The sequence below is a fragment of the Heteronotia binoei genome, chromosome 14, assembly GCF_032191835.1.
Source record: "Heteronotia binoei isolate CCM8104 ecotype False Entrance Well chromosome 14, APGP_CSIRO_Hbin_v1, whole genome shotgun sequence".
Taxonomy (NCBI): domain Eukaryota; kingdom Metazoa; phylum Chordata; class Lepidosauria; order Squamata; family Gekkonidae; genus Heteronotia; species Heteronotia binoei.
This window is the reverse complement of record NC_083236.1, coordinates 31,236,337-31,260,946: the sequence shown is the minus strand read 5'-3', so window position 1 is coordinate 31,260,946 and position 24,610 is coordinate 31,236,337. Positions and strand designations below refer to the sequence as shown.

At 45.2% G+C, this 24,610-nt stretch overlaps 1 protein-coding gene across 7 annotated transcripts in view; it reads right to left on the bottom strand.

Moving 5' to 3' along the window:
* The window catches only part of ESRP2 (epithelial splicing regulatory protein 2), an 84,455-nt gene that overhangs the window by 24,906 nt on the left and 34,939 nt on the right, over positions 1 to 24,610 (bottom strand). For 5 of the 7 annotated variants that reach the window (XM_060253685.1, XM_060253687.1, XM_060253689.1 and 2 more), the window contains exons 4-11: positions 16,735 to 16,848; positions 14,546 to 14,660; positions 12,983 to 13,081; positions 11,570 to 11,630; positions 6,024 to 6,134; positions 4,875 to 5,007; positions 3,837 to 3,879; positions 2,964 to 3,265 (exon numbers count right to left, since the gene is read on the bottom strand). In XM_060253685.1, coding sequence (XP_060109668.1) covers positions 2,964 to 3,265; positions 3,837 to 3,879; positions 4,875 to 5,007; positions 6,024 to 6,134; positions 11,570 to 11,630; positions 12,983 to 13,081; positions 14,546 to 14,660; positions 16,735 to 16,848 — 978 coding nt within the window. The remainder of the gene's footprint in view (positions 1 to 2,963; positions 3,266 to 3,836; positions 3,880 to 4,874; positions 5,008 to 6,023; positions 6,135 to 11,569; positions 11,631 to 12,982; positions 13,082 to 14,545; positions 14,661 to 16,734; positions 16,849 to 24,610) is intronic. The other 2 variants (XM_060253686.1, XM_060253691.1) reach the window with 1 other exon arrangement.

Here is a 24,610-nt window from a genome sequence, read left to right as displayed (position 1 = left end):
CACATTTGTACAGTGATGCTTGATAGTTCTTTGTATATGCATACAGTAATTCTAAGGTGACAGTCAACCCATGTACACCTGAATGTGTGACTGAAACTCCACATTTATTCAGGTACTAGTCTAGTTCCCAGTTTCATTTGTAAAGTGAACGCCCACTGGCTCTTTCTTACAAATAGATGTAACGAATGTACAGGGAGGATGTATGCGCCCAGCGCCACTGGATTCAGACTTTGTTCTACTGCTTCAGACAAACACAGCCACCCGCCTGAAGGCAGGATGTATGTGCATTCACATGTGAACATACAGTTGCCACCTGGAGATCTCCTGCTATAATGATTAGTCTGCAGGTGACCAAGATCAACTCCCTTGGAGAAAATGGCTGATTTGGAAGGAGGACTCTATGGTATTATACCCTGCAGAAGTCACTCCCCTTCCCAGACCACATTCTTCCCAGGCTCCACTCCTAAAATCTCCAGGTATTTCCTAACTCAGAGCTGGCAACCCGATGTGAATGGGGCTATGGATGGACTACAAAACCAGCTCTCCTGTTAGCTAGACTGAACAGACACATGGGAACAATAAGGAAGCCACCTTCTACCAAGTTGTGGTCCTGGGCCTATAAAGGTCATCCTTGTCTATTCTGACTCCGGGGTCTCAGGCAGAGGTCTTTCACATCCCCAGCTATCTGACCCTTTTAACTGGGATATGCCGGGGATTGAACTTGGGACCTTTCAGATGCTGAGTGGACACTCTATCGCTGAACCACACCCCCTCCCTGACCAATAGGAGGAAGAACTTTTTATTAGTGACAATAACTGTGCTTCTGCATAGGTGCAAGGCAAAAAACACAACACTCTATTTCTGTGGAGCTGTAGGGACAGAGGAGCCACCTTCTCCGGTGCAGGGAAACAAAACAGGGATAGTATACTCCTCAATGGCACCACTACAGCTTTTAACCCAGAGCGATTCATAATAGACATTACAGGTCAGCAAAATGCCCGTCTTGGGTGTGTGTAGGGAAGGAGGCCCTTCAAGCCCCCCACAGGATACGGGTGAGGATGGCAACTCAGTAGCACTAAATCCCTTTACACATTGGTTCATGTTGTTGTTGTTACTGTTGTAGTCATTATTATTATTATTCAATAAAGACACACATACCTTAATTAATAAAACAATAAAAATCCGGCAAAATACAATAAGATAAGAATAAGCAACCTAATAAGATGACACTAAGACTACCAATTATGACAAGAGGGCCAGTTGCAGCCACACCAGTTTGGGAACTGCAATCACACCTGCATTGGTGCGTTGGACTTCAGGAAGTCCTACAAACGAAGAAAAACACTGTATATTGTAAAATGGACTGTAAAATAATTCCAAGTTAATATGTGAAAAATACTGAGGTTTAAAATTTTGTTTTGTATTAGTTAAAGCTCTCACGGAGTGTTCTAAGCTATATACCTTACTCACACCCGTGAGCTCTCTGGTTTCACAACATTCAGGTGGGGCCTGGAGATCTCCCAGAATTACAGCTGATCTCCAGACATCAGTCCCTCTGCAGAAAATGGCAGCTTCAGAAGGGGGGCTCCAGGGCCATCACATCTCTGCTGAGCTCCCTCCCCAAATTTCACCTGGTCATGGCTAATTGCACGTTCACCGCAAGAGCATCCTAACTTCAAGACTTAATTTTCAGAGAAGCAGAAGTTTGGGCTGGCTTGAGTTTATGTTCCCCACAACCAAGTCCTTCCATCGTCTTTAGGGGGAGCAGCAGGGGTCGACTTCTAAACTTATGCTGAGTATCAGAGGCCCCAGGAGCATTTCTAAAGCACAGCATGAAGCCAGAAAAAATCCCCTGCTCCCCCCCCTCCCTAACTCCAAGTTTACCATGGCAAAATTTGCGGCCCTTCTACCACAGCACTGTTTTCGCTATAGGAATGAATAGGTAGAATTCCTTCACATGGGACAGTGTGAAAGGATGCACTCTAAGCCAAAAGGAACCCTATGCCATTGGCCACATCAGTCACTGAGAATCAAGTTCACAACACCGAAACCTCACAGAGAGCCCAAGGCCAAGCCGAATGAAGTTCTGTGACTGCACTAACCAGGGGTATTAAATTTTTTTTAAAAAAATGCAATTATTAAGCATACAGCAGCCCAATTCTGATTAACAGCCCAGTGTGAGGATTTAAGCATCACTTAAACAGAGCCAGAAAAGCATACAGGTTGCAGATCACAGAAGTACCAGAGTCTCATCGGATCTGACCCTCAGAGTAGTTTCACAGGATTACTGGAATTGTTTCAGAAGACCTAACTGAAATACAGAGACCAGGGCCCCAGTCCCACCAGTTACTGCTACCCCCAGCCCACAATTCCACCTCCTCCAGCAGCAGCCCTCCTTACATCCTTCCCTGTCCGGCAGGCCCAAGCCTATGCCTGGCTGGTCTTGCAAGGCGAGTGTGAAGGAGAAGCAGGAAGCTGGGTGGAGTGTGCATCCTCTCCTTGGCTCAGCGCCCCTGCAGCATCCCAGGCACATAGCCCCTGTGCCTCAACCCTGCCCAATGTGCCTCAGCTGCCCTCCTTATGCCAGAGGTTTTGCTGCTGCTGGAGGCTTTGCCCTAGTGACAGAGGGGACCACATTGGTTTGGGGGGGTTTGCTGCAGGGATAGGGTTATTGGCAGCCCCCTGGCCCTCCAAAACAAAAAACTGTATCTATGTGCCTTACCAGATTTGAAATCCTGGCTATGGCCCTGGGAAATCCTTTTGCCAGTCAAAGTGGAACAAAAACTAACTGGTAGTCACAAGCTCACAAGCTGTGAACGGGCTCTTTGCTATTCCAGGCAGAACCTGCCCTTAGATGCCAGGATGTGGTTTGAGCTATGCTCAAGTCCCCTGTGGCAACTACCCACAAATGACATGCAAGAAATAAGATATTAATGCGAGAAAAAGACCAAAACTGCTACAACCTGCTGGACTTCAGCCGCTGTGCTCCTGAAGAGTTCAATGTAGCGCTTGCCAAGGATCTCCTTGTGCTTTTTAAGTGCATTCTGTGCATACTCTTCACAGGCAAACAAGACAAAGGCATCGCCCGTGGGCCGGCCATCTGGGTACTTGACAAAGAGAAGCCCCTCCTTCCCACCCGTGACGGGGCACTCAGGCCCAAGGAAGCCCAAGACGTCCTCAGGGGTGGCTGTGAACGGAAGCCCTCGCATCCGGATGATGACCTGGTTCTCCTTGGATAGGAACTGGGCTACTTCATTGGAGGTACCTTGTTATAAAAGGCAAGGGGAGAATTCATTTATTTGCCCTCTCGGCTAGGAAAATAGGGCAGGAATTGTGTGGCGGGGGGGGGGGGTCGACAAAGGTAATTTCAGCTGAATTGTTTTTAAAAATGATTTTTCAGCACAGAGACATTTCTCAGTTCATTTATGTCCTCTGCCAAGTTAGAGAGCGGCTTGGCTGCAATATTCACTGATGTAAACCTCAGTCCCACCCACTCCCTCCTTATTTTGCACACACATACAGTTGGCAGTACATCCAAATCAGCTATCTACATGTTTTTGAGTTGCCTTTCAAACTTTCTTTTAAACTGCAGTTTCTGATTTCAGAAAGCAAAAGCTGACCCACCAAAATCCTCAAATATACTGAGATGCAAACTCCTTAAGGCAGGGATCATGTTTGGCTTGTTCCTTTGCAAAAACCATTACATTTCAGAGGTGCAGTACAAGACAATTAATTATATTTGTCAGCTACACATTTTAAACAGAACTGTTTTGCTCATCAAATGCAGTTAAGAATAGCAAACTTGCAATGACAAGAATTTTATAACTTCTCCTCACCTCCAGCAATCTTTAGAAACTCTTCTCCAGTTGCTTTGTAAACCTGAAACAAAAAGAGAGCAAACATTGTTAGTATCACTAAATTCAAATACAAATGTAACACCACTTCTGAATATTCTTTTCTGGACATGGTTATTTCTTCTTGCATTTAGACCTTTCCTTTTTTCCAACATAGGACCTAGGTACCTGAAGAACAGCCTCTTCCCTTACTGTCCTCCTTACTAGTTCATATCTTCATCCTAAGCTCCTCAGAAGGCAGGCAGGAGGCAATCAGAGACAGAGCTTTTTTAGTGGTGGTACCTTATCTGGAGAAAATTCTTTCCCTGAAAGCTTACTTCACATCTATTCTTCTTACATTTTCCCTATTCACTCATCCTTTTGTCTTTTTAGGTATTTTTGTTTGCCCAGGATTTTATCTGTCCCACTTTTTCATTATTTTATTATTTGACCAATTTAGGTGTTTTACCTATTTCATGGCCATATAGGGTTATATTGTTTCTTGTCTGGCCTGCTTTTATGGGGATTACGCCTTGATTTTTACTGCAATGATTTCTTTGTATTTTTCTGCTGATTTTGATTATCTTACAATGTGTTGCTGCAGGCTGCATTATTGCTGGGTAGTTGTTAACAGTGCCATCCATATGGCAAAGTGTTAACCATTTAAGAAGGAGGAGGAGACTGGATTTATACTCCACCCTTCACTCAGAGTCTCAGAGCGGCTTACAATCTCCGCTCCCTACAACAGACGCCCTGTGAAGTAGGTGGGGCTGAGAGCTCTGAGGGAACTGCTCTTGAGAGAACAGCTCTGAGAGAACTTGTGACTGATCCAAGGTCACACCAGCAGCTGCATGTGGAGAAGTGGGGAATCAAACCAGCTTCTCCCAGATTAGAGTCCACACTCTTAACCACTGTACCAAACAGCTGCATACAACATAAGCTGCCCACAGATAAATATGTCAAGTCACTTGCAGCCCTCTGGCTTGGCTTTTGGATGCAGCCCTCAGAGATCATAATCCAAACCTTTTGCCGACAACATACCTCTATGTACCTGCTCCCCATGTGATGCTTGTGTCTCTCTAAGGCCAAGTCTCTCTGTTCGGAGTTGACAAATCGGACTAGGGCTTCCCCATTCCGCCTTCCTTGGGCATTGAGACACAGAGCCACACCACCTCTGGAGAGTGAAGAGAGAAGAGAATGCCTCAGACTCTATAACTGGGCAGTAAAGAATGTAATAACTTCAAGCACATATGTGAAGTTGTCTTGAAGCAAGTCAGATAAATAGACCAATTGAGGTCTGCACTGTCTACTCCCCAGATAACCAGCACCTTTCCAGGGTCCCAAGCTAAGAAAGATATTTTCCTTCCTTTGTGCTATTCCAAGCTGCTTTAAAGACCTAACGACCCCTCATTACAGAAGAGTGTTTATGCTCGCTCAGTTAAATTATTTTCCCTTGGCCGTAACAGAAGGCTGATTTGCAGGCGATACTGTATTCAGACAGAGTTTGTAAATGTGGATCTGGACAGCTCAAGTCCTTAGAACATATTTTACTGAAGTGTAAAATATTGTCTGATTTGAGAGAAAGGTATTTATCTACCCTTTTCATAGGTTGTGTCCAGTTTTTACTTGTATATGAGGATCAGAAAGCTATCTTAGCAGTCACTAAATATCTAACTGGGGCAATTGCCTGTAAGAGGGTTGGATTTTGGTCTGTTCAAGACCTTAGAGAGAGAAGAATGGCAAGATAAGAATATATATATATTCAAGCACATTGCCAAGCTACTGGCCATGGTGACCACAGGGGACCTTTTTATTTAGAGGCAGTAATCCTCAATACTAGTGCTAGGAGGCAATATTACAGGAAGTCTTCAGCCTCTGTGCTCCCATTTGCTGGCCCTCCAGGACAGCTGACTGGCCCTGAAGTTGGACTGTTATTTTGATCTGGGTGGGCTTATGTTCACCTGCCGCTTTTAACTGGAGATGCCTAATATTGAACCAGAGACCTTCTGCACTCAAAGCATGTGCTCTTCCACTAAGCCCCTGCATTTGCATTTTTCATGGAAAATATGATGGGTAAGGCATATAACAAAGCAAGCACAGCAAGAGTTCATATCAGAACAGAGAGGTGGTGGTGGGGAGAACAGTAGCATGTCGATCCTGAAAGTGAAACAGCACATTTAGCACTCTTACTTGGCAATATTAAGTCCTTTGAAAAAGCGAGCAATGTCCTGGTCGGAAGACTGCCAAGGGAGTCCTCTGGCACGTATTACGGTTTCGCTGTCTACTGTTTCTGATTTACTACTGTGAAAAGAAAAGGAAAAGAGGGTAAAACAAGCTGCTTTTCCACCCAGCATTTCTGTGCTGCTCCACAAGGACGTATTTAAGCATCATTGGAATATGTTCTACTGACAGAAATGTGAAGCATTCTATTTGGCAGTTGCTGTGCATACCAGAAATTAAAGCAAAGGATCAGCAGCCTTAAAAAACACAAAAAGAAGATATAGTAGGAGCTAAATCTAGTAGGAGCTAATAAATATACACAGGACATGTTTAAACACTGTGTGGGGGTAGAATCAAATTTAAGCCCACACAAGATAGCTGCTTGTTTCATGAGAATGCATCTCAAGGGTTCTGGTATTCTTTTCACAATCACAAGTGAGTGGTTCTGGCAATCTGGACCAGGCTCGTCAGGAACAGTAATGTGTAGTTTGGCCCTATGCTGTTCTAAGAGACAACCAGTCCATTATGTTAGACGTTGTTGCACCTCAGGAAGCTTTAGGCAAGGCCCAGAAGGGAAAGGAACCAGGTCTTTCTAAGGACTTTTCTCAGACAGGGCTAAATCCAAACTATGGAGCTGGAGCCAAATGTTGGTTTCTGTTCACAAAGCAGAAGTATGTCTCCTGTGAACCAATATGAGATCTTAGGATCAGAGAGATCCACATTCCAATTCCCACTCAGCCATGAAGCTCTCTGGGTGACCCTGGGACAGCCAATTCTTCTCACCATACAAACAGCATAGTGTGATAGTGTGGTTGTGAGGATAAAACACAGCCTAAGTTCCCTGAAGAACAGGTGGGATAATACTGTATAGGGAGGAAAGACCTCTTTCTGTAAAAAGTTTGGAATCAATCCCATGGGTTGTGTCCAGTTCATTGTGTATGAATGCGTAACAGCTGTTTCACAAACACACTTTTCACACTACACTAAAAAATAATAATGATGAAGCCCAGGGAAAACAGGATAATTTTGGGGGGAAAATTGAACACTGACATGAGGTTGGCTCACATGTATTACGACCAACACTTGATCTAGCTAATCTGGGGCCAGTGAACCATTTCTGAGTTGATATTTAGATATTGATACTTCACTTTTCTCCCCATTGGAGATCTGAAGATGCTTAACAACTTCCTCCCCTTCTCCATTTTTCCTTAATAACCACTCTGTGAAATGGGTTAGGCTGAAGGAGCATGACTGGCCCAAAGTTATCCAGCAAGCTTCCCATGGCAAAGTGGAGATTTGAACCTAGGCCTGACCATATCCTAGTTCAAAACGCTAGCTAGTATACTAGTTCTCAGGTATCAGGTCATCGGAGAGCTGGTGTGCTGATAAGGGATCAAGCTTCCAAATTGGCTCATGAAGAGAGATCTAAATCCTACCTCAGATGTGAAGCTAACTTGGTGACTTGAGGCCTACCTCTCAGCGTTGTTACTTAGATAAAAATAGAAGATCAGCCCTGTAGACTGTTCACAGGTCTTTGGAGGAAGGATGGGTGATCAAATGTAACAATACATGTCACATGACAGTCATGTGGTGATCATCTCATGCACAATAGTCCTACATGAAGATTCATGTGTGAACTGATTTCAAAGGCGACTTATCTATGCCAACAGCATTCTGTGATGTGCAAATCCTTGTTTATGATGACAAAATGCAGTGCTACAAAATAGATAGATGCTATTAAACTCATTCTGCATGACCAAAAAACCGATGCCTTTTGAAGAAACTGTCACCAGCATACCAGATTATGATTTTCTCCCAGAAAAAGAATTCTATGAAAGGGCAAATTACAGCATTTTGTAATGCTACTTAGTGATGTGGGGCAGATGAGCTTCCAACAAGGGAATACTTTCCAGGTTTTTTTCTGCTATATTTCTTTGTGGATTTTTACAAATTAATCAGAAACTTCATTAGTGGAATTCCCATCACACACAACGCAGGATTTTTTTTTGTTGATCAAATGTGCTAAATCATGTGGACCCCCAAACGATTTAGCATTTTCAATTCCAAAACATTCCTTGGAAAAGTTAGCGTTATAGGAATTTACCACAATAGATTTGCATAGGAAAATCTTCCAATCCAAAAATGTCCCACATCACTGATTCTCGCAATATTTCTTAGTAGATTAAAGCACACACAAAACCGCAAACCATCCCACACAAACCCGGGAAGTAGGGCCTGGGAAAGGACAGGACTGGAAATCCACAGTTCCCTCTAAAACACGTGAGGGTCGTCAACCTAGAGGCCAATGACTGCTAACAGCCACATCACTATGACCACACGCACACCCACGTCATTCCAGCCCAATGAACAACACACAGCCAGAAAAATGCCAACAAGAAGAGTGAGAAACAGCCAAGTGTGTGAACTCCCATCGGCAACTTCTGCTCAGGTGAGAAGTGGTGAACCCAGGAATCAAAGGAGGAGACATCTGAGAAACTCAAAAGGGCACCATGATGCACCGAGCCATCCCACCACAGAGCTGTCTCTCGATCTCCTGCAGCCCCCCCTTTTTGAACCAAGCAAGCCCCAAACCGTCCACAACACACAGCCTTAGGCAGTGAGTCTTGCAGTGCTTACATTACTTCCAGCTGCAGTTTGCAAATAAAACTGCCACATTTCCCCATCCCTCTGGACTGAAAAGAAAAAAAAATACGGGATACGCTAAGAGAAATGGGAAGAACTTCCAACACATTTGCTTAGTGCTGGCTTTTTTTTTAACCTGGCATGGTAATGGGGGCAACATTAATGAAACATCAAAGGACCATGATTGCTACTTAGGCGAACATATGAAGCCACCTAGAGTGAAGGCATGTACATCTGTTTGGCAGAAAGAGCCAATATGAAATGAAATAGGGAACCTGTAGCTGGATAAACATGAGGTTTATCACATGTTTACCTGTACATGGGTTGAATGTAATACAAGAATTACTCAGTGAATTAAGAAAAATCAAGCGTACTCTAAAGGGCACTGGAAGAGAAAGGTCTTTCTATCAACACAATTCATTGGGGATGCCATTGCTTATGAGACATAATCGATGTGAACAAGCAAGTATAATTCAAACTCTGCTCACAGTGTGCTTTATATTTAGGAACATCCACATGAATGGGTAAGAGTAATCTTATTGCATGGGTATTGGAGGGCGTACTGGCTAGATATAGTTGACATGAGAAGTGGTGCTTGCTTCAGCAGCACATATACTAAACGTTTGGATAACTGGGTAGTGAAAAACTTCACGACGTACCAGAATCATAGTGCACTCTTATGACCACTTTCCTGGAAGACTTCAGTAAACTGAGTAGACCTGCTTAAGATTGCACTGCTAGAGATGTGTTAAATAGGAAGGAAATGGTGTTCTGGAGACAATGTTGAGTTGTTTTTTATTTTAAAGAATGGGCTGGGATTTATACATGAATAGGGACTCAGAGGCAACACATTATTTTATATTATGCCCCCCCCCACATACACAAACAAAGATTTGACCTAAAGAATGTGGCTGCTAAAATTTCTGATTATGCATTGCATTTGGGTACAACAAAATGCACTTACATCATCTTTGAAACTATTTCTGGATAATCAACATAAGGGATCGCACAGCATTAACAGACAAAATCAAGGGTTGGTGTTGTGTTCAACTCAAAAGTAATGTTAATGAATAATTGAGAAAGGAAATGCTAATGATTTCCCCTTGATGGGAACTCAATGCAATCCTAAAAACACTTTCCTGGGAGCAGGGCTTTTTTTGTAGCAGAAACTCCTTTGCATAGTAGACCACATACCCCTAATGTCGCCAATCCTCCAAGAGCTTCCATAATAATAATAAGAGCCTTGTAAACTCTTGGAGGATTGGCTACATCAGTGGGGTGTGGCCTAATATGCAAAGGAGTTCCTGCTACAAAAAAGCCCTGCCTGGGAGTAAACCCCACTGAATAGATGGGAGTATGATTCTGAGTAGACTTGCTTAGGACTGCACCCTAAGTTTGTTCCTTGTAAGAAGGAAGCTATTAACTGCATTCAGGATCAACCATATCTCCTTTGTCTGATTCAGCCAGATCATTTAATAAATTCTGCTCCTCAGTGAATTAATATCATATATGAAAACCCATATACGTATAGAATTGCTTTTTTCAGGGCTCTTTTTCTAGCAGGAGCTCCTCTGAATATTGGGCCACACCCCCCCTGATGTAGCCAACCCTCCTGGAGCTTACCGTAGGCCCTGTACGAAGAGCCCTCTAAGCTCTTGGAGGATTGGCTACATCAGGGGGCGTGGCCTAATATGCAGAGGAGCTCCTGCTAGAAAAAGAGTCCTGGCATTTTTTAATTAATAAAACTTGCACATCAGTTTCATTAACTTCTGTTCATGATTTACTTCTGTTCACATAACTTCGGGTTTGTGTAAAGATACACATGTGGGAAGGACCGAAAGTAAACCCTTTGACTTCGCCTCCTCTACCGGGTCCTCTTAGTCATTTCCCAGTGACTAACACCCACCCAGTGCATGCAATGGCAGCAATCCTAAGTCTTAAAATATGGGCCCAAATATCAGAAGCTTTCCATTTTGGATTTTTAATATGTATGGAAATGTTTTTATGTATTTAATTTTAATATGTTTGTAAATTGTTAATGTTTTTAAATAGCTAATGTTTTTAAACTGTTGTCAGCCGCCCTGAACCTGTCAGGGGAGGGCGGGATATAAATCTGGTAAATAAAAATAAAATAAATAAATATCACTTGTAAAGCTGGGGGAGGGCAGGGTAGAAGCAGTGTTTAAAGCATAACAAGGAGAACACAGCTAAGAAGGATGCTGAAGCATTCACAGCACTCCATAATCCATGCCCCCAGTGACTTCTTTCCAAGCAGACTCATTTCTGCATCAAAAGTTGGGTAAAGAAAGAAGTCGGCTTTCTCGTTTCCAATTGCTGCTTGCATCTCCTCCCCCACCTTCTCAATTTTTTTCCTTTCCAACCTCTCTGTGCTCATAAAGGTGGAAAGTAAAAAGAAGCCCGGGGCAACTGATCCAAGGTTGCTAGCTCTGGCTATTGGAATGCCAGGAGATTTAGGGGCGGAGCCTGGGGCGGAGGTCAGCAGGGATGTGATCCCGCATACCCTCAGACAGTGTCATTTTCTCCAGGTGAACTGATTTCTGTAAGCTGGAGATGAATTCTAACTCTTCCCTTCCCGGCCCCACCTGGAGGAAACAGCCCTACATAGATCCCACAAGAAGGGGTCTCAATCAGGTCAGATGACTGGTCTAGCTCAAAACTTCAACTGGCAGTAACTCCAAATGTTGGTCCCAACAAGCTACCCGAGAAAGTATTTAACTGCAGAAGGCAGGGACTGAGCATGCAACACCCTCCATGCCCAAAGCATGTCTGATCAACAGTCCCTTTCAACTGGGGAAGGGAAGCCTCAGACACCCTGTCATGTCCAATTGCTGTGTTATGATAGAGCAACTTACCAGGGTCCTGTTTCATATTTGTATTTCACAGTCTCTGGATCAGTAAACGTGAGATCTGCAACTGGGATGGAAAGGTAAAATGTAATCATGAACAGGAGGCCAGGATGGGGTGTGGGGATAAAGGAAAATGTCGTTTATTGGCTGATACAAAGAGTGTGCTTGTAACAGAAAGCGTCCCACACCAACAGAAGAATTTTCACTTACTACAGAGGAAACATTTCCAGAAATGTTGTTGCCATGGGGGAAAAAAAAAATTGGGAGGAAACTGAAATAGGCACAATACTTTCCCATCAAACCCATTTTGCTAATTCAACAATATAGAAAGCATTATTTATAATGGGTTAGTTTAACTTAATATATACAATTGTATTAATTGACATGTTTATGGAACTCATGAGTATAAATGTCTTTTTTTAAAACAAGCAAAACTGTACATACATTAAATACTCAGCAAGAGAGAGCTGCAAAGTGGTGCACCCTATTCTGTCTCTGCATACTTCACTCATTCCAAAAGACGAAAATATATTTCAAAGGAATGTTTTCAATATTTCTCTAAATTTCTCAGTTTTTCCATTGGGAGAATTGGGGGGGGGGGGAGGAATCACACTTTTTCATGCAATGTTGACTGAGGAAAACCTTGTCTTAAAAAGCGTTTCACTCACTCCAAAAGAAAAAAAGTCTCACAGGAGATTTTGTTTGCGGTTCCCCAAAATTTCCATTGGAAAAAGTGTGTGGGGGGGAGATCTTCAGGCTTCCATGCTATACATTTTGAATGATTAAAACTTCATCATTTAAAGCAGGGGTCCCCAACCCCTGGTCCGTGGCCTGTTAGCAACCGGTCCATGAGTTGTTTAATTATTTCATTATATATTACAATGTAGTAGTAACAACAACAATAATAATACATTGGATTTATATCCTGCCCACCACTCCAAATCTCAGTCTCAGAGCGGCTCACAATCTCCTTTACCTTCCTCCCCCACAACAGACACCCTGTGAGGTGGGTGGGGCTGAGAGAGCTCTCCCCAGAAGCTGCCGTTTCAAGGACAACTCTATGAGAGCTATGACTGACACAAGGCCATTCCAGCAGCTGCAAGTGGAGAAGTGGGAAATCAAACCTGGTTCTCCTAAATCAGAGTCTGCACACTTAACTACCACATCAAACTAATAGAAACAAAGTGCACAATTGTATCAACCCAAAATCATTCCATCCACTGCTCCATGGAAAAATAGTCTTCCCCCAAACTGGTCCCTGGTGCCAAAACAGTTGGGGACCGCTGATTTAAAGGATTTCACTCGCCTCATAGTCTCTTCCAGTGTTCTCCAAATTTCCCAGTTTTTTTTACCCTTGGGGAAAAACAACTGCTCCTTAATCTCTCCCCCCCTGGGGTTTTCCCCCAGGACTTCACTTACCACATGTATCTGAAAGCATGTTGAAAATTATGGCCACCATGGCTTTCACTTGCCATACGCCAAAATCCTCCTCTGCTTCATCTATTGTAAAGCCAATATCTGGATGTCATGTTTAAGAAAACAATGCAAAAGTCTGCACAAGCAGCAGGGGCATTCAGCTGCATTGCTGCACACATCATAAGATATTAATAATCAGTTAGTTGAGGGTGTTTTTAAGTTAAGAGTTGTATCACAAGTATGGAAGGAAGATCCTGCTACAACAAGGGCTAGATTAAGATAGTGGAAGCCCTAAGCTATGTCAAACTTAAGAGGTCCCACAGCATTACTCCCAAAATGACCAAGAAGGCCCTTTCTTGGGTTGAACATATGAAGCTGCCTTATACTGAATCAGACCCTTGGTCCATCAAAGTCAGTATTGTCTACTCAGACTGGCAGCAGCTCTCCAGGGTCTCAAGCTGAGGTTTTTCACATCTTTTTGCCTGGGCCCTTTTTTGGAGATGCCGGGGATTGAACCTGGGACCTTCTGCTTACCAAGCAGATGCTCTACCAGTGAGCCACCGCCCCTTGCTGCCACGCATTTAGCCTCAGAAAGTAGAATTGCCTAAAGCAAGACCCGTGACAACTGTTACCAGTGTGCTAACGTTCTAACAGCTTTCATGTCAGTAGATCCAAGCAGGCAGCCGTGTTGGTCTGAAGCAGTTGAACAATGCAGGAGTCAAGTTGCACCTTTAAGACCAACCAATTTTTATTTAAAACTTAAGCTTTCGTGTGCTCTTAAGCACACTTCATCAGACGAGGAATCCAGCACAGTGAGCAAAGCCATACATAGCGGAGCAGAGCCATACATAACTGGTAGGCAGTTCTCTTCCGGAACAAGCTTTCATGTCAGCTTCTGTCAAGTTGGTTCACCATGAAATCATGAAGAGTTTTCAGTGCGAATTGGGCTGATGTTTATTAAGCACCTAACAGTTCCTACTCAATACAATTTTCATCTGAAACTACATTGTCTGCATCATGAATAGGGCTCCAGCTAATTGCAGCAGGGAGAACCTGAGGCAAAAGGGGAGCATGATAAATAAGAATCAAGTCCACAGAGTCAGGCAGTATATGTTTGTAAAAATGAAATGTTAGATATGAATATGGAAAACAGAATAAAATTAAACAGGTGAAAAATTTAGAGCATATATAAATAGGTATTACGCAAACAGGTAAGCTCTGATTGACATATGTAGTAAATAGATCATTGTAATGTAGTATTTTAGCATATGTATAAAACAGATATGGTACATGAAGAAATTGTAGAAGATCACAGATGACTGTCTAGGTCATGTTTATATTATGTAAGACAACTGTCTATGATACGTATAATTACAGGATTGTATTGCAGTATTCTATATTTCTTTGTATTTGTAAAATAATAATAATAAAAAAAAAAAGAAATAAGGCCACTTTTCTATCTATAGGAAATTCTGACCATAGAGTTCCTGAAGATTCCCAGAGCTACCTGGAAGTGACAGGGCTACCAAATCAGTCAAGGTGCAGAGGAACAATTAACAAGGATACATTCAGCCATGGATTGGATAGTTTGATCCTTCACGGAGGCTGAGTTGGGGTAGCAGTTGTGAAATTCTTTACGTAGATCATAAAAGGAATAAAAGCAGTCAGACAACAGGAGATTCTACAAAGGAACAACACAGAAAACTCAGACATTTTGCATTTTCAAATCACTCAAACTTTTTGGATAAAGATGAAGGCAATTTTACCCAACACGTATAAATAAAAACTCAAAAGGCATTTAGCTAAAAATCAAGTCCTGGTGCTGATCTGTGGCTTTCAAAAAGAAAAAGAAAGATGCAGAAACTTTTGCTTCTTTTCCTTTGTCCCAGAAAGAAGAGGCTAACACTAAATGAGAACTTTTGCACATAATATTTTCTAATTATTTGAATAATAATTCTAGTACAAAGTTGATCCAAAGTTAACCACCATGCTGCCATCTACAAGGAACCTGAGGAGCAGAAATTATTTGGAGAGGGGACAGGCTTGCCAAGTCTGGTTGGGAAATTCTTGGGAGATTTGGGGATGGTATTGGGAGAAAGCCTTTAGGTTCCCCTAGAGCTCTTCAAAGCTGCCATTTCCTCCAGGAGAACTGATCTCTATAGTCAGGAGAGCAGTTGGAATTCTGGGAGAACTCCAGGCCTACACTAGGAACCCAAATGCTCACAGTAGGATTGCCAACTCCAGGTTCTGAAATATCTGCAAGATTTGTGGGTAGAACCTGGGAAGGAGGGGTTTAAGGAGAGGAGGAACTTCAGAAGGGAATAATGCCACACAGTCCATCTTCCGAAGCAGCCATTTGCTCCAAGAGGATTGGGATAAATCCTTTAATCAAACAAATAAATAAGCAGCCTATGTAGTCTGGAGATCAGTTGTAATTCCAAGAGACCTCCAGCCCCCACTTGGAGGTTGGCAAGCCTAGCGAACAGGTTTTCTTTTCCAGAGCCCTTTAAGCACTGTAAAGAGTGGGAATGATTATGAAAAACCATTCTGAGCCTAAGGAATCCCAGGTGGGAAGGGGGCATGCAGAACAGAACTGGATGGGAAGGTGGGTAGACTTTGGAGTGCTAATATGTCTGTGGACATCAATCACTACCTTTTTCTAAAAGAATTTATCAATCCTGAACTTTTTCTTTTCTATTAAGAAACTCCAAAGTTTTAAGTAAAAGCTGCCCTTTGAAAACCTTAAAAAATTGTTTTTAAAAAATTGCTGTGCTCACACACACTAAATAATGCACTTTCATTTCACTCTCAATTAGGGTTGCCAAGTCCAATTCAAGAAATATCTGGGGACTTTGGGGGTGGAGCCAGGAGACTTTGTGGGCGGAGCCAGGAACAAGGGTGTGACAAGCATAATTGAACTCCAAGGGAGTTCTGGCCATCACATTTAAAGGGACAGCACGCCTTTTTAAAATGTCTTCCTTCCATAGGAAATAATGAAGGATAGGGGCACTTTTTGGGGGGCTCATAGAATCGGACCCCCTGGTCCAATAGTTTTGAAACTTGGGGGGTACTTTGGGGAGAGGCACTATATACTATACCGAAAATTTGGTGCCTCTACCTAAAAAAAAGCTCCCCCAGAGCCCCCGAAACCTCCAGATCAATTCCCCATTATACCCTATAAGAATCGATCTCCACATAGGGAATAATGAAGTGCTCAGCAGACGTTCCTCCTCTCTCTCCCCCCCCCCCTTTTCTGGCGACTCTGAAGTGAGGGATTGGCCTCTCTACTCACGAGTTGCAGCCAACTTCTTACAAGTAACACAGACACCCCATCCCAAGAGGAAGCCTTTCCAACTAGAGGGGGAAAGTCACATGGTGACTTTGGGGGCGGAGCTTCCCCCGCCGGCCAGCTGACTGGGGGCGGGAAGGAGCCTGGGAAAGCGGAAGAACCCCCGCTGGGACCTGGGGATTGGCAAACCTACTCTCAATGCATTTTCCAACTGTGTTTTACTGTGTGAACTGGCAAAAGCCAGTTGGAAAGTGCACTGAAAGTGGATTGAAAGTGCATTATTTAGTGTGCATGATCACAGCCTAAGAGTCATGAATCAGCATTCAGGGGAGGGTGATTCACCCACTGGCTCCACCTTAGATCCCTTGTATAACATGTCAGAAGCCCATTTAGATCTTCCTTCCTGGCTGCAAGCACGCTGTTCTGCATAGCACTCAGAAGCCTCTCCATTGTCCACCAGGCATACCTTTTTTGAGGCCTCCGGATGGAGGACCTGCCGAATGAGTAACTGGCCATCTGTGCAGAATGTGTAGGAGTTTCTCCCCAGTGCCTTCAGATCACTGGATACCAACTGACTGAACTGGAAAACAGGTTAAAAGAAAGTATTTGTGTTAAACAGGTGGGCATGAAAAATACCAACAGAGCCTAAAGAAAAGTACAAAGCAGTGTTCCCTCTATGTTGTAACCATGATTGACGGCTCATTAAAACAGGAAGTTTCACTCAGCAGCAATCTGAAGCTGTGAAGGGTCTTGCACTGCCCATTGGCTATTTTAAGATTACAACAGTTATATTCTGCTCAGGATGGGAACTGCTCTGAGCAGTAGGAGGGGAAAAATAGAAAGAAAATTGGAACAAAGGTGTCAGACAGTTGTGTCTATGTCTATAGTTTCCTAAACATAACTATATCCTTTAACTGGAATACGTTTACTTCATATTAACAACTGTTATTTTAAAAGACTCATACACAATACAGCAGATGATCTAACACAGGGGGCCAATCAGGCCCATCTGCAAGTAGCCATCGTCTGCTTCCTTCTCTCCACCTGCTTCTTTTGGTTGCCATTTTTTCTTTCTCTCCTGTGAGGAGGCTGCTGAGCAAAGCAGCCTCTTCTCGCTCTTTCCCTCCTTCCCCTCCTTCTTTTCAAAGGGAGTGTCAGAACTTAAGAACTCCAGGCAGATCCCATACTTAGTTTCCAAGCTAGGATTTTATTAGAGAGAACTAAGAACTGTTAGATACAAGGTACAAGATAACAGTGATGGCGAGAGCCAGCACTGGCCCAGTTTTATATAGTAAAACAAACAACCCACAAAGCTTTAATTCACACCGTTACAGGCACATCTGTCTTCCCACCAGTGCTATCAGCAAAGACGTTGCCTCCTTACTCTGAAGGCCACACGATTCGGCTTCAAAGGGTGTCAGTGTGAGAAAGTACAGAGATACAACATTATTCAGTCTACAGCCCCCAAATACTTTGGATACCATCGGGGCAGGGTTAACTACTACTCAGGCACTTCAGGTTAAGAAAGGTTACAATATGGGGTCGGTCTGGTTCAACGCTCAGGTCCACTCTATGCATACTTGCCAACCATCAATTATACTGGTTCTACATTAAGCTAGCAATAATAAAGTTACAAGTTCTGACATACTGCCCCCCCTAAGCGCCCTCCCCCGGGGGGTGGCGGCTTGGGCTTGTGCGGGTACAGCAGGTGAAACTTTTTTAACAATTGCGGCGCAGCTACGTTCTGAGACTCGACCCATTCATCACAGCTCGGGGGGAAGTGCTTCCACCTGATTAAGTAATACAGTTTTCCCCGTTTGACTTTGGAGTCCAGGATTTCGTGGACTTCATGGTGACTCTGACCCCTCACTGTCGTCGGAGGGGGCGGCGGAGCCCTGGGATGGAAGGACGTGGCACCAGGGTCTTTCCGGAGTAAGCTGCAATGAAAAACAGGATGGATTTTGCTTAGAGACTTGGGCAGCTCGAGTTCTGCAGTCACCTTATTGATTACTCGTTTGATCCTAAAAGGCCCAAGAAACTTCAACGCAAGTTTGCGGCAGGGCTGAGGAAGGGGGAGGTTTTTTGTGGACAAAAAGACAGTGTCTCCCACTCTCAATTCCCATTCAGGAGAGTGTTTTTTATCAAACTGTTTTTTGTAAGCCTTTTTCGCTTCCTCCAGGTTCTCCTGAATTCCCTTCCAGCTCTCCCGAAGGCCCTCCCACCATTGTTGGCACGATGTGGGTTCTGAGGGGGTGGCAGGGAGGGGAAGCGTTGGGAAAGGCTTGCCCTCATAGCCATTTATGATTTGGAAAGGAGAGGTTTTCGTAGAGCTGTGAAGGCTGTTGTTGTAGCCGTATTCAGCGAATGGGAGTAGGTCCACCCAGTTGGACTGTTGGAAGTTAATGAAACAGCGGAGGTACTGTTCTAGAAGGCTATTAACCCTCTCCGTCTGTCCGTCCGACTGGGGGTGGTAGGCTGAGCTGAGGCCCTGCTCAATACCCGCAAGTTTGCAAAACTCCCGCCAGAAGTTGGCAACGAACTGCGTCCCGCGGTCGCTAATGACCTTGTCTGGGAACGAGTGTAGGCGTACAATGTGTGTAAAGAAAAGTTGGGCAAGTTTTTTAGCCGTGGGGAGCTGCTTGCAGGGGATGAAGTGGGCTTGTTTGGAGAATGTATCGACCACTACCAAAACAACAGTTTTGCCCTGCGACGGCGGGAGCTCCACAATGAAATCCATAGACACTACCGACCAAGGCCGGGTGGCTGTTGGGAGGGGCACTAGGTGGCCGGGAGGTTTACCCCCTCTTCGTTTAGCCATCAGACAGGTGGGACATGAGAGGACGAATTCGGAGACGTCTCTTTTGAGCCTAGGCCACCAAAACTGTCGGGTAAGGAGGTTGAGGGTTTTGACATAGCCGAAATGGCCCGCCAGGCGGCTGGAATGACAATGCTCTAAAATCTGCTTGCGGAGGGAGGAGGGCACATAGATCTTTTCGTTGTGCAACAGGAGGCCGTCCTCGCTTTTACGGAGGTTCGGTGGTTGGTCTGCTTCCCGAGCAGTCTCCGCAACTAACTTAGACAAGAGGTCTGGCTCCGGGGGGCCGATCCTCTTCCCGGAGCGGGTGGTCTGGGTCGCCGCACCGGTAACACTTTCGGGCAGTGGTGGGGGTCGAGGTTGTCGGGGCCCGTCGCCCCTCCGCCTTGGTGGGTGTGGATTTCAACCCCTTCTTCGCCAGTTGCTGTCGGCGAAGCCCCACGTGCTGGATGTTGGTCTCGACCTCTCCGGCTAGCTGGATCCACCCGACCAAGGTGTCGGGTCGCCCGTGGCTGTAGCAGCGGTCGAGGACGTTCGGGTTCAGCCCGTTACAAAAAGCAGTATATTTCATAATCTCGTTCCACCCTCTCACTGCCGCGCAGTAGCCCAGGAACTCCGTGGCATACTCGCGAATGGATCGGTTGCCTTGTTCGATGCGCTGGAGGGCTGCGATGGCTTTCTCCTCGCGGAGCGGGTCGCCGTACTGGCGGAGCATGGCGTGCAGGAACCCCGCTACGGTTGCTAGCTCGGGCTTCCTCGCGGTGAACAGCCCGACGTACCATTTGCGGGCTGGACCTCTCAGTCGGGACGCAATGTGGTACACTCGGCTGGCTTCGGTCGGGTAGTCCGCACCCCAGTGGGTAAAGAACGTGTCGCACTGTATGGTGAAGTACTCCACGTCCTCTGGGCTCCCGTCGAATGTAATTTTCAGCTCTCTCCCCCCCCCTGCGACCGGGGGTGCCGCGGGTTGGGGCACCGGGGCCGGCAGGGCCGGTAGGGCTGGTGCAGCTGGGGCCGGCGGCGCTGGCGGTGCGGGCACGGGGACCGCCGGGGGCGCCGGAACTGGCGGCGCCGGAGGCGCTGGGACCGGCGGCGCGGGGGCCCCCGGGGCCGGAGGCGCCACTGGTTGTGGGGCCGGTGGGGCTGGAGCGGGCACCACCGGCGGCGCGGGAGCCAGCGGGGCCGGTGGAGCCACGGGCGGTTGCCCCAGCGGCAGCCCTCCCACGGGGATCCCCAGGACCGCCGTCTGCAAGGTGCGGAGCTGGTCGTAGATCGCGCCTAGGTTCTGTTGCATCTCCTCGGCCATCATAACTCGGGAGGCGTGTACGTCGTTGTGAATTTCCCGTACATAGTCGAACAGGTCGTTGCGGAGGCTCCGGACCGGGTCGTCCCCGCCTCGCGGTTCTGGACCTTCGCCCTGGTCGTCGTCTCCGTCTCCGCTTGCCCCGTCGCCCAGCATACTTCTGTACCGCTGCTCCGCCGCGTCGATCGCCGCCGTGGACTTCCGCGGGCTCCAGGATCGGGGTGCGGCGAACGCGTCCACCGAGAAAGGTGCGGGCACCTTAATCTTGCGCCTCACCCCCGTCACCTTCGGGTCGAGCGGCGGGTCCTCCGTTGGAGTGGTGGGCTCTCCGTTGTCTGGAACCTTTGCAGCCATCGGGCCGGGTTTCCAGTTCAGATAAGCTCCGAAACAATGGGATCACTGTTATAATGTCAGAACTTAAGAACTCCAGGCAGATCCCATACTTAGTTTCCAAGCTAGGATTTTATTAGAGAGAACTAAGAACTGTTAGATACAAGGTACAAGATAACAGTGATGGCGAGAGCCAGCACTGGCCCAGTTTTATATAGTAAAACAAACAACCCACAAAGCTTTAATTCACACCGTTACAGGCACATCTGTCTTCCCACCAGTGCTATCAGCAAAGACGTTGCCTCCTTACTCTGAAGGCCACACGATTCGGCTTCAAAGGGTGTCAGTGTGAGAAAGTACAGAGATACAACATTATTCAGTCTACAGCCCCCAAATACTTTGGATACCATCGGGGCAGGGTTAACTACTACTCAGGCACTTCAGGTTAAGAAAGGTTACAATATGGGGTCGGTCTGGTTCAACGCTCAGGTCCACTCTATGCATACTTGCCAACCATCAATTATACTGGTTCTACATTAAGCTAGCAATAATAAAGTTACAAGTTCTGACAGGGAGGAGGAGGATCCTCAGCCAGTGGAGAAGCTCAGATCTGTAGTTCTGTTGTGTGATTAAGTTTGCCAGGCTCATTCAATCACACCACAGAGTTACTGAGTCAAGCCTCTCTTCTTTCTAGTGGTTGAGGCTCCTCCCCCTCATCTCCTGGGGAAGGAGGGAAAGAGAGAGAACTTCCTTTGCCCAGTTTCCTGGATCCCACTGGAGAGACACAAAGAAACACAAAGAAAGCAGCTTAAAACCAACAATGAGTTTTTGCCTTGCTTCAGAGAGACAGAGAGTGTGTGCAATGAGTTTTGTTGGGCTTGTTATGGGTGCAACTGAGTTTGCCTCCCCCTTTATTCATGCTCTCATGATCCAGTGCCAGGATTAGACTGACAGTGTATGTCCAGACCAAGTTTACCCAAGCACATTTCCTTTGATTTTTATTTCACATTTTCCTTCAATTTCCTTTGATTGATTGGGGATTTTGAACTTAGACTTCCCAGCTAGTAGGCTGGTGCTGACCACTATACATGGCTGTCTCTCTGTTCCTGCACTGCCTCATAGGAGCTGCAGTTATTTTTCTAGGGAAGACTACAGTTTTGTAGATAAACACATAGCCCTCAGTCTGTGCCATGGTGCCTTCACATGTTCTTGACCAGCACATGAAGCAACTTATCTACACAAGCTCACAATGCCCAGCCATTTCATGTTTTCCTTTGGGTCTTAGGCTCAAAGCATTGATCATGAGATTTCTGTAATGAATGCCAATAAATCAAAAATAGGTTTGCAACTTACAGAACACATGAACAGCATACTCAAGATTGCTACAGCTCAGACATTGTCTTCAGTTTTTGATGCAACAATTCAGAGCAAGAGGTGTCAGTTATCAGAGACTGTTAAAGAAAATATTGGAAGCGTGCTAATGTTTTAAGCATGTCTTATTTTAAGTTAAAAAATCTTTGTGTTTGAGCTTTTTTATAAAGTTTATATCTGTGCTACCTGGCATTACATTTTATGACACACACGGCCCAGCCCGACAAGGTCTCGTTTATGTCCAATCTGGCCCTCATAATAAATGAGTTTGACACCCCTTTATGGTTGTGTATGGGGGGGGGGGGGGAGACCCTGAATGGCTTTGCATATTTAAAAAGTGTTGTTCTATTACATATGGATGGGCCAAAGCTTTCTTAGTACATTAAAGCTGCATTCTGGCAACGAGAACAGTGAGGAGAAAGAGACTGAAGAGCAGATTTAGAACCACGTCAAACAAGATTGTGGCCATTTACCTGGAAGCAGAGAAGAAAAGCAGTGTAGCGAGTTTAGTCAGTTGTAAGTTGGCCAAGAGCCAGCATCTTCCTTCTCTCTCTTCCTCAAACATACTCTTGCGTTTCAAAATATAACCCCTTTTGTGCTTCTATAATTAGACGGAACAAAACCGGACCCTGAGCAGACATGGAGTCCGGCACACCAGGCAATTTCCTACAAGCTACAATTTGATAAGAGTAGCTGTGAATGCATCTAAATTCCTACCCCACTATTCACTGGCAGTAAGAGAAACTTCCTCTCTTTTGGGCCCCTCCATTCCTCTCTTCCAAACCAAACAAGCAGTCAAAATAGTTTGTTACACAAGGACGCCTGCATCCCAGCTGGGCCATTTGTGTGAACATGGGTTACCATCAGGTTAAGCAAATGCAAAAGAGGAGGCCCTGACCTGGATAGCCCAGGCAAGCCTGATGTTTTCAAACCTTGGAAGCTAAGCAAGGTCAACTCTGGCAAATACTCGGATGAGAGACCTCCTTGGAATACCAGAGCTGGGAGGCAAGGGCAGCTTTTATTCAACCGCCACTCTGAATATCCTCCATGTCCCCCAGTAGGGGTCAGTCACTAGAGGTTGCCATGACTTCCAGGTACACACCAAAAATATACCCGAAAAAAACTCAAAATGCAAAAAAGTAGATTTTAGATCAAAACATTCATTCTATCAATCAATCAATCAATCATTTGGGCATTTAGGCAGCCCTTCCCTGCATGCAGGGCTCAAGGCAGCTGTGACAGTAAGGTATGGGTTAAACAGAAAATTGAAGACGCACAGAGCCTGCGTCAGGTGACCTGAGGGTGGGGGCCAGAGTGCTCGGAACTCTCAGTGTGAGATTGACAGCTAACGGCTGAGGAGAGTTAGTTAGTGCCTGACAGAGCCAGAGAGAGTTAGTGCCTGACAGAGTCAGAGAGAGCTGGTCTTTGAGAAGGAGCTGGGGCAGTAGCTGTGGAGAGTCTTCATGAGAAGAAAAGCTGACTGCTAGCTCTATAAAAACAGCCAAGGGGCTGTGTGTGTGTGTGACAACAGAAGAGTCACGGTGGAGACCTGAGCGGTCACAGACACTTATATAAACACCTCTTAAGAGCTAGAGAGGTGGCTGAGGGAATATATGTGGGTCTAGGAGTCTGAAGGGCTGGGAGGAGAGGCTCCAGTCGACTGGAGAGACTTGGCACATCATACCCAAGAGGCCAGCCTTTGCTATTGTTGGAAAGTGTATTATATAGAGGAACTGTGAACCTGAGAGACCCAAGAAAAAAGAAAGATATTATAAAGCCTGAAGTTACTGAGTAATTTGTTAACTGTGTGAGATACATTATAGCCCGTGTAAATATCTCCCATATCCCCAGTTGAAGACTTTAATTAAAGATCTGTGGTTTATTTTAAAGTTCTCTGGTGCCTATAATTTGCGAAAACTATCAAAACTGCTGTGGTCCCCTATGAAGTGCATTATATATCCATCTGAAACCAAATACCCCGAAGAGACTAGAAGAGCGAAATCCATCATACCCACCCCTTGAGTTCTATAGTCCTGAGGTGAAAGTTTTAAAAGGAAGAACTGAGGAGAAAGAGGGGCTGGGGTAGCCATAAACAGCACATAAAAGCGATCTAGTGGGACCGTGAAGCGGGTGCTTTTATAGCAGCTTACATTAAGATAAAACACTAAAACAACATACAGTCTGAGTCAACATAACAAAGCTGGAGTCCAGTAGCACCTTTAAGATCAACTAAGTTTTATTCAGAGTGTAAGCTTTGGTGTGCATGCACACTTCATCAGACGATGAAATGGGGTACAGTGAGCAGAGTTACATAGCTGGTGGGCAGTGGTTAAGCATGCAAAATAGTACCAAGTTAGAATCTATGGCAATATAGTCCAGTTAACAAACTGTAAGAACAACCAGTTTGGTTTAGATACCATTTGTTGCGTAGGAAAACAGCAAACATGCCAATTGAAGAGTGATGGTGAGAGTGCCACTTGGATCTATCTACATAGTCTGAGTCAATGTAATGATAACATTAAA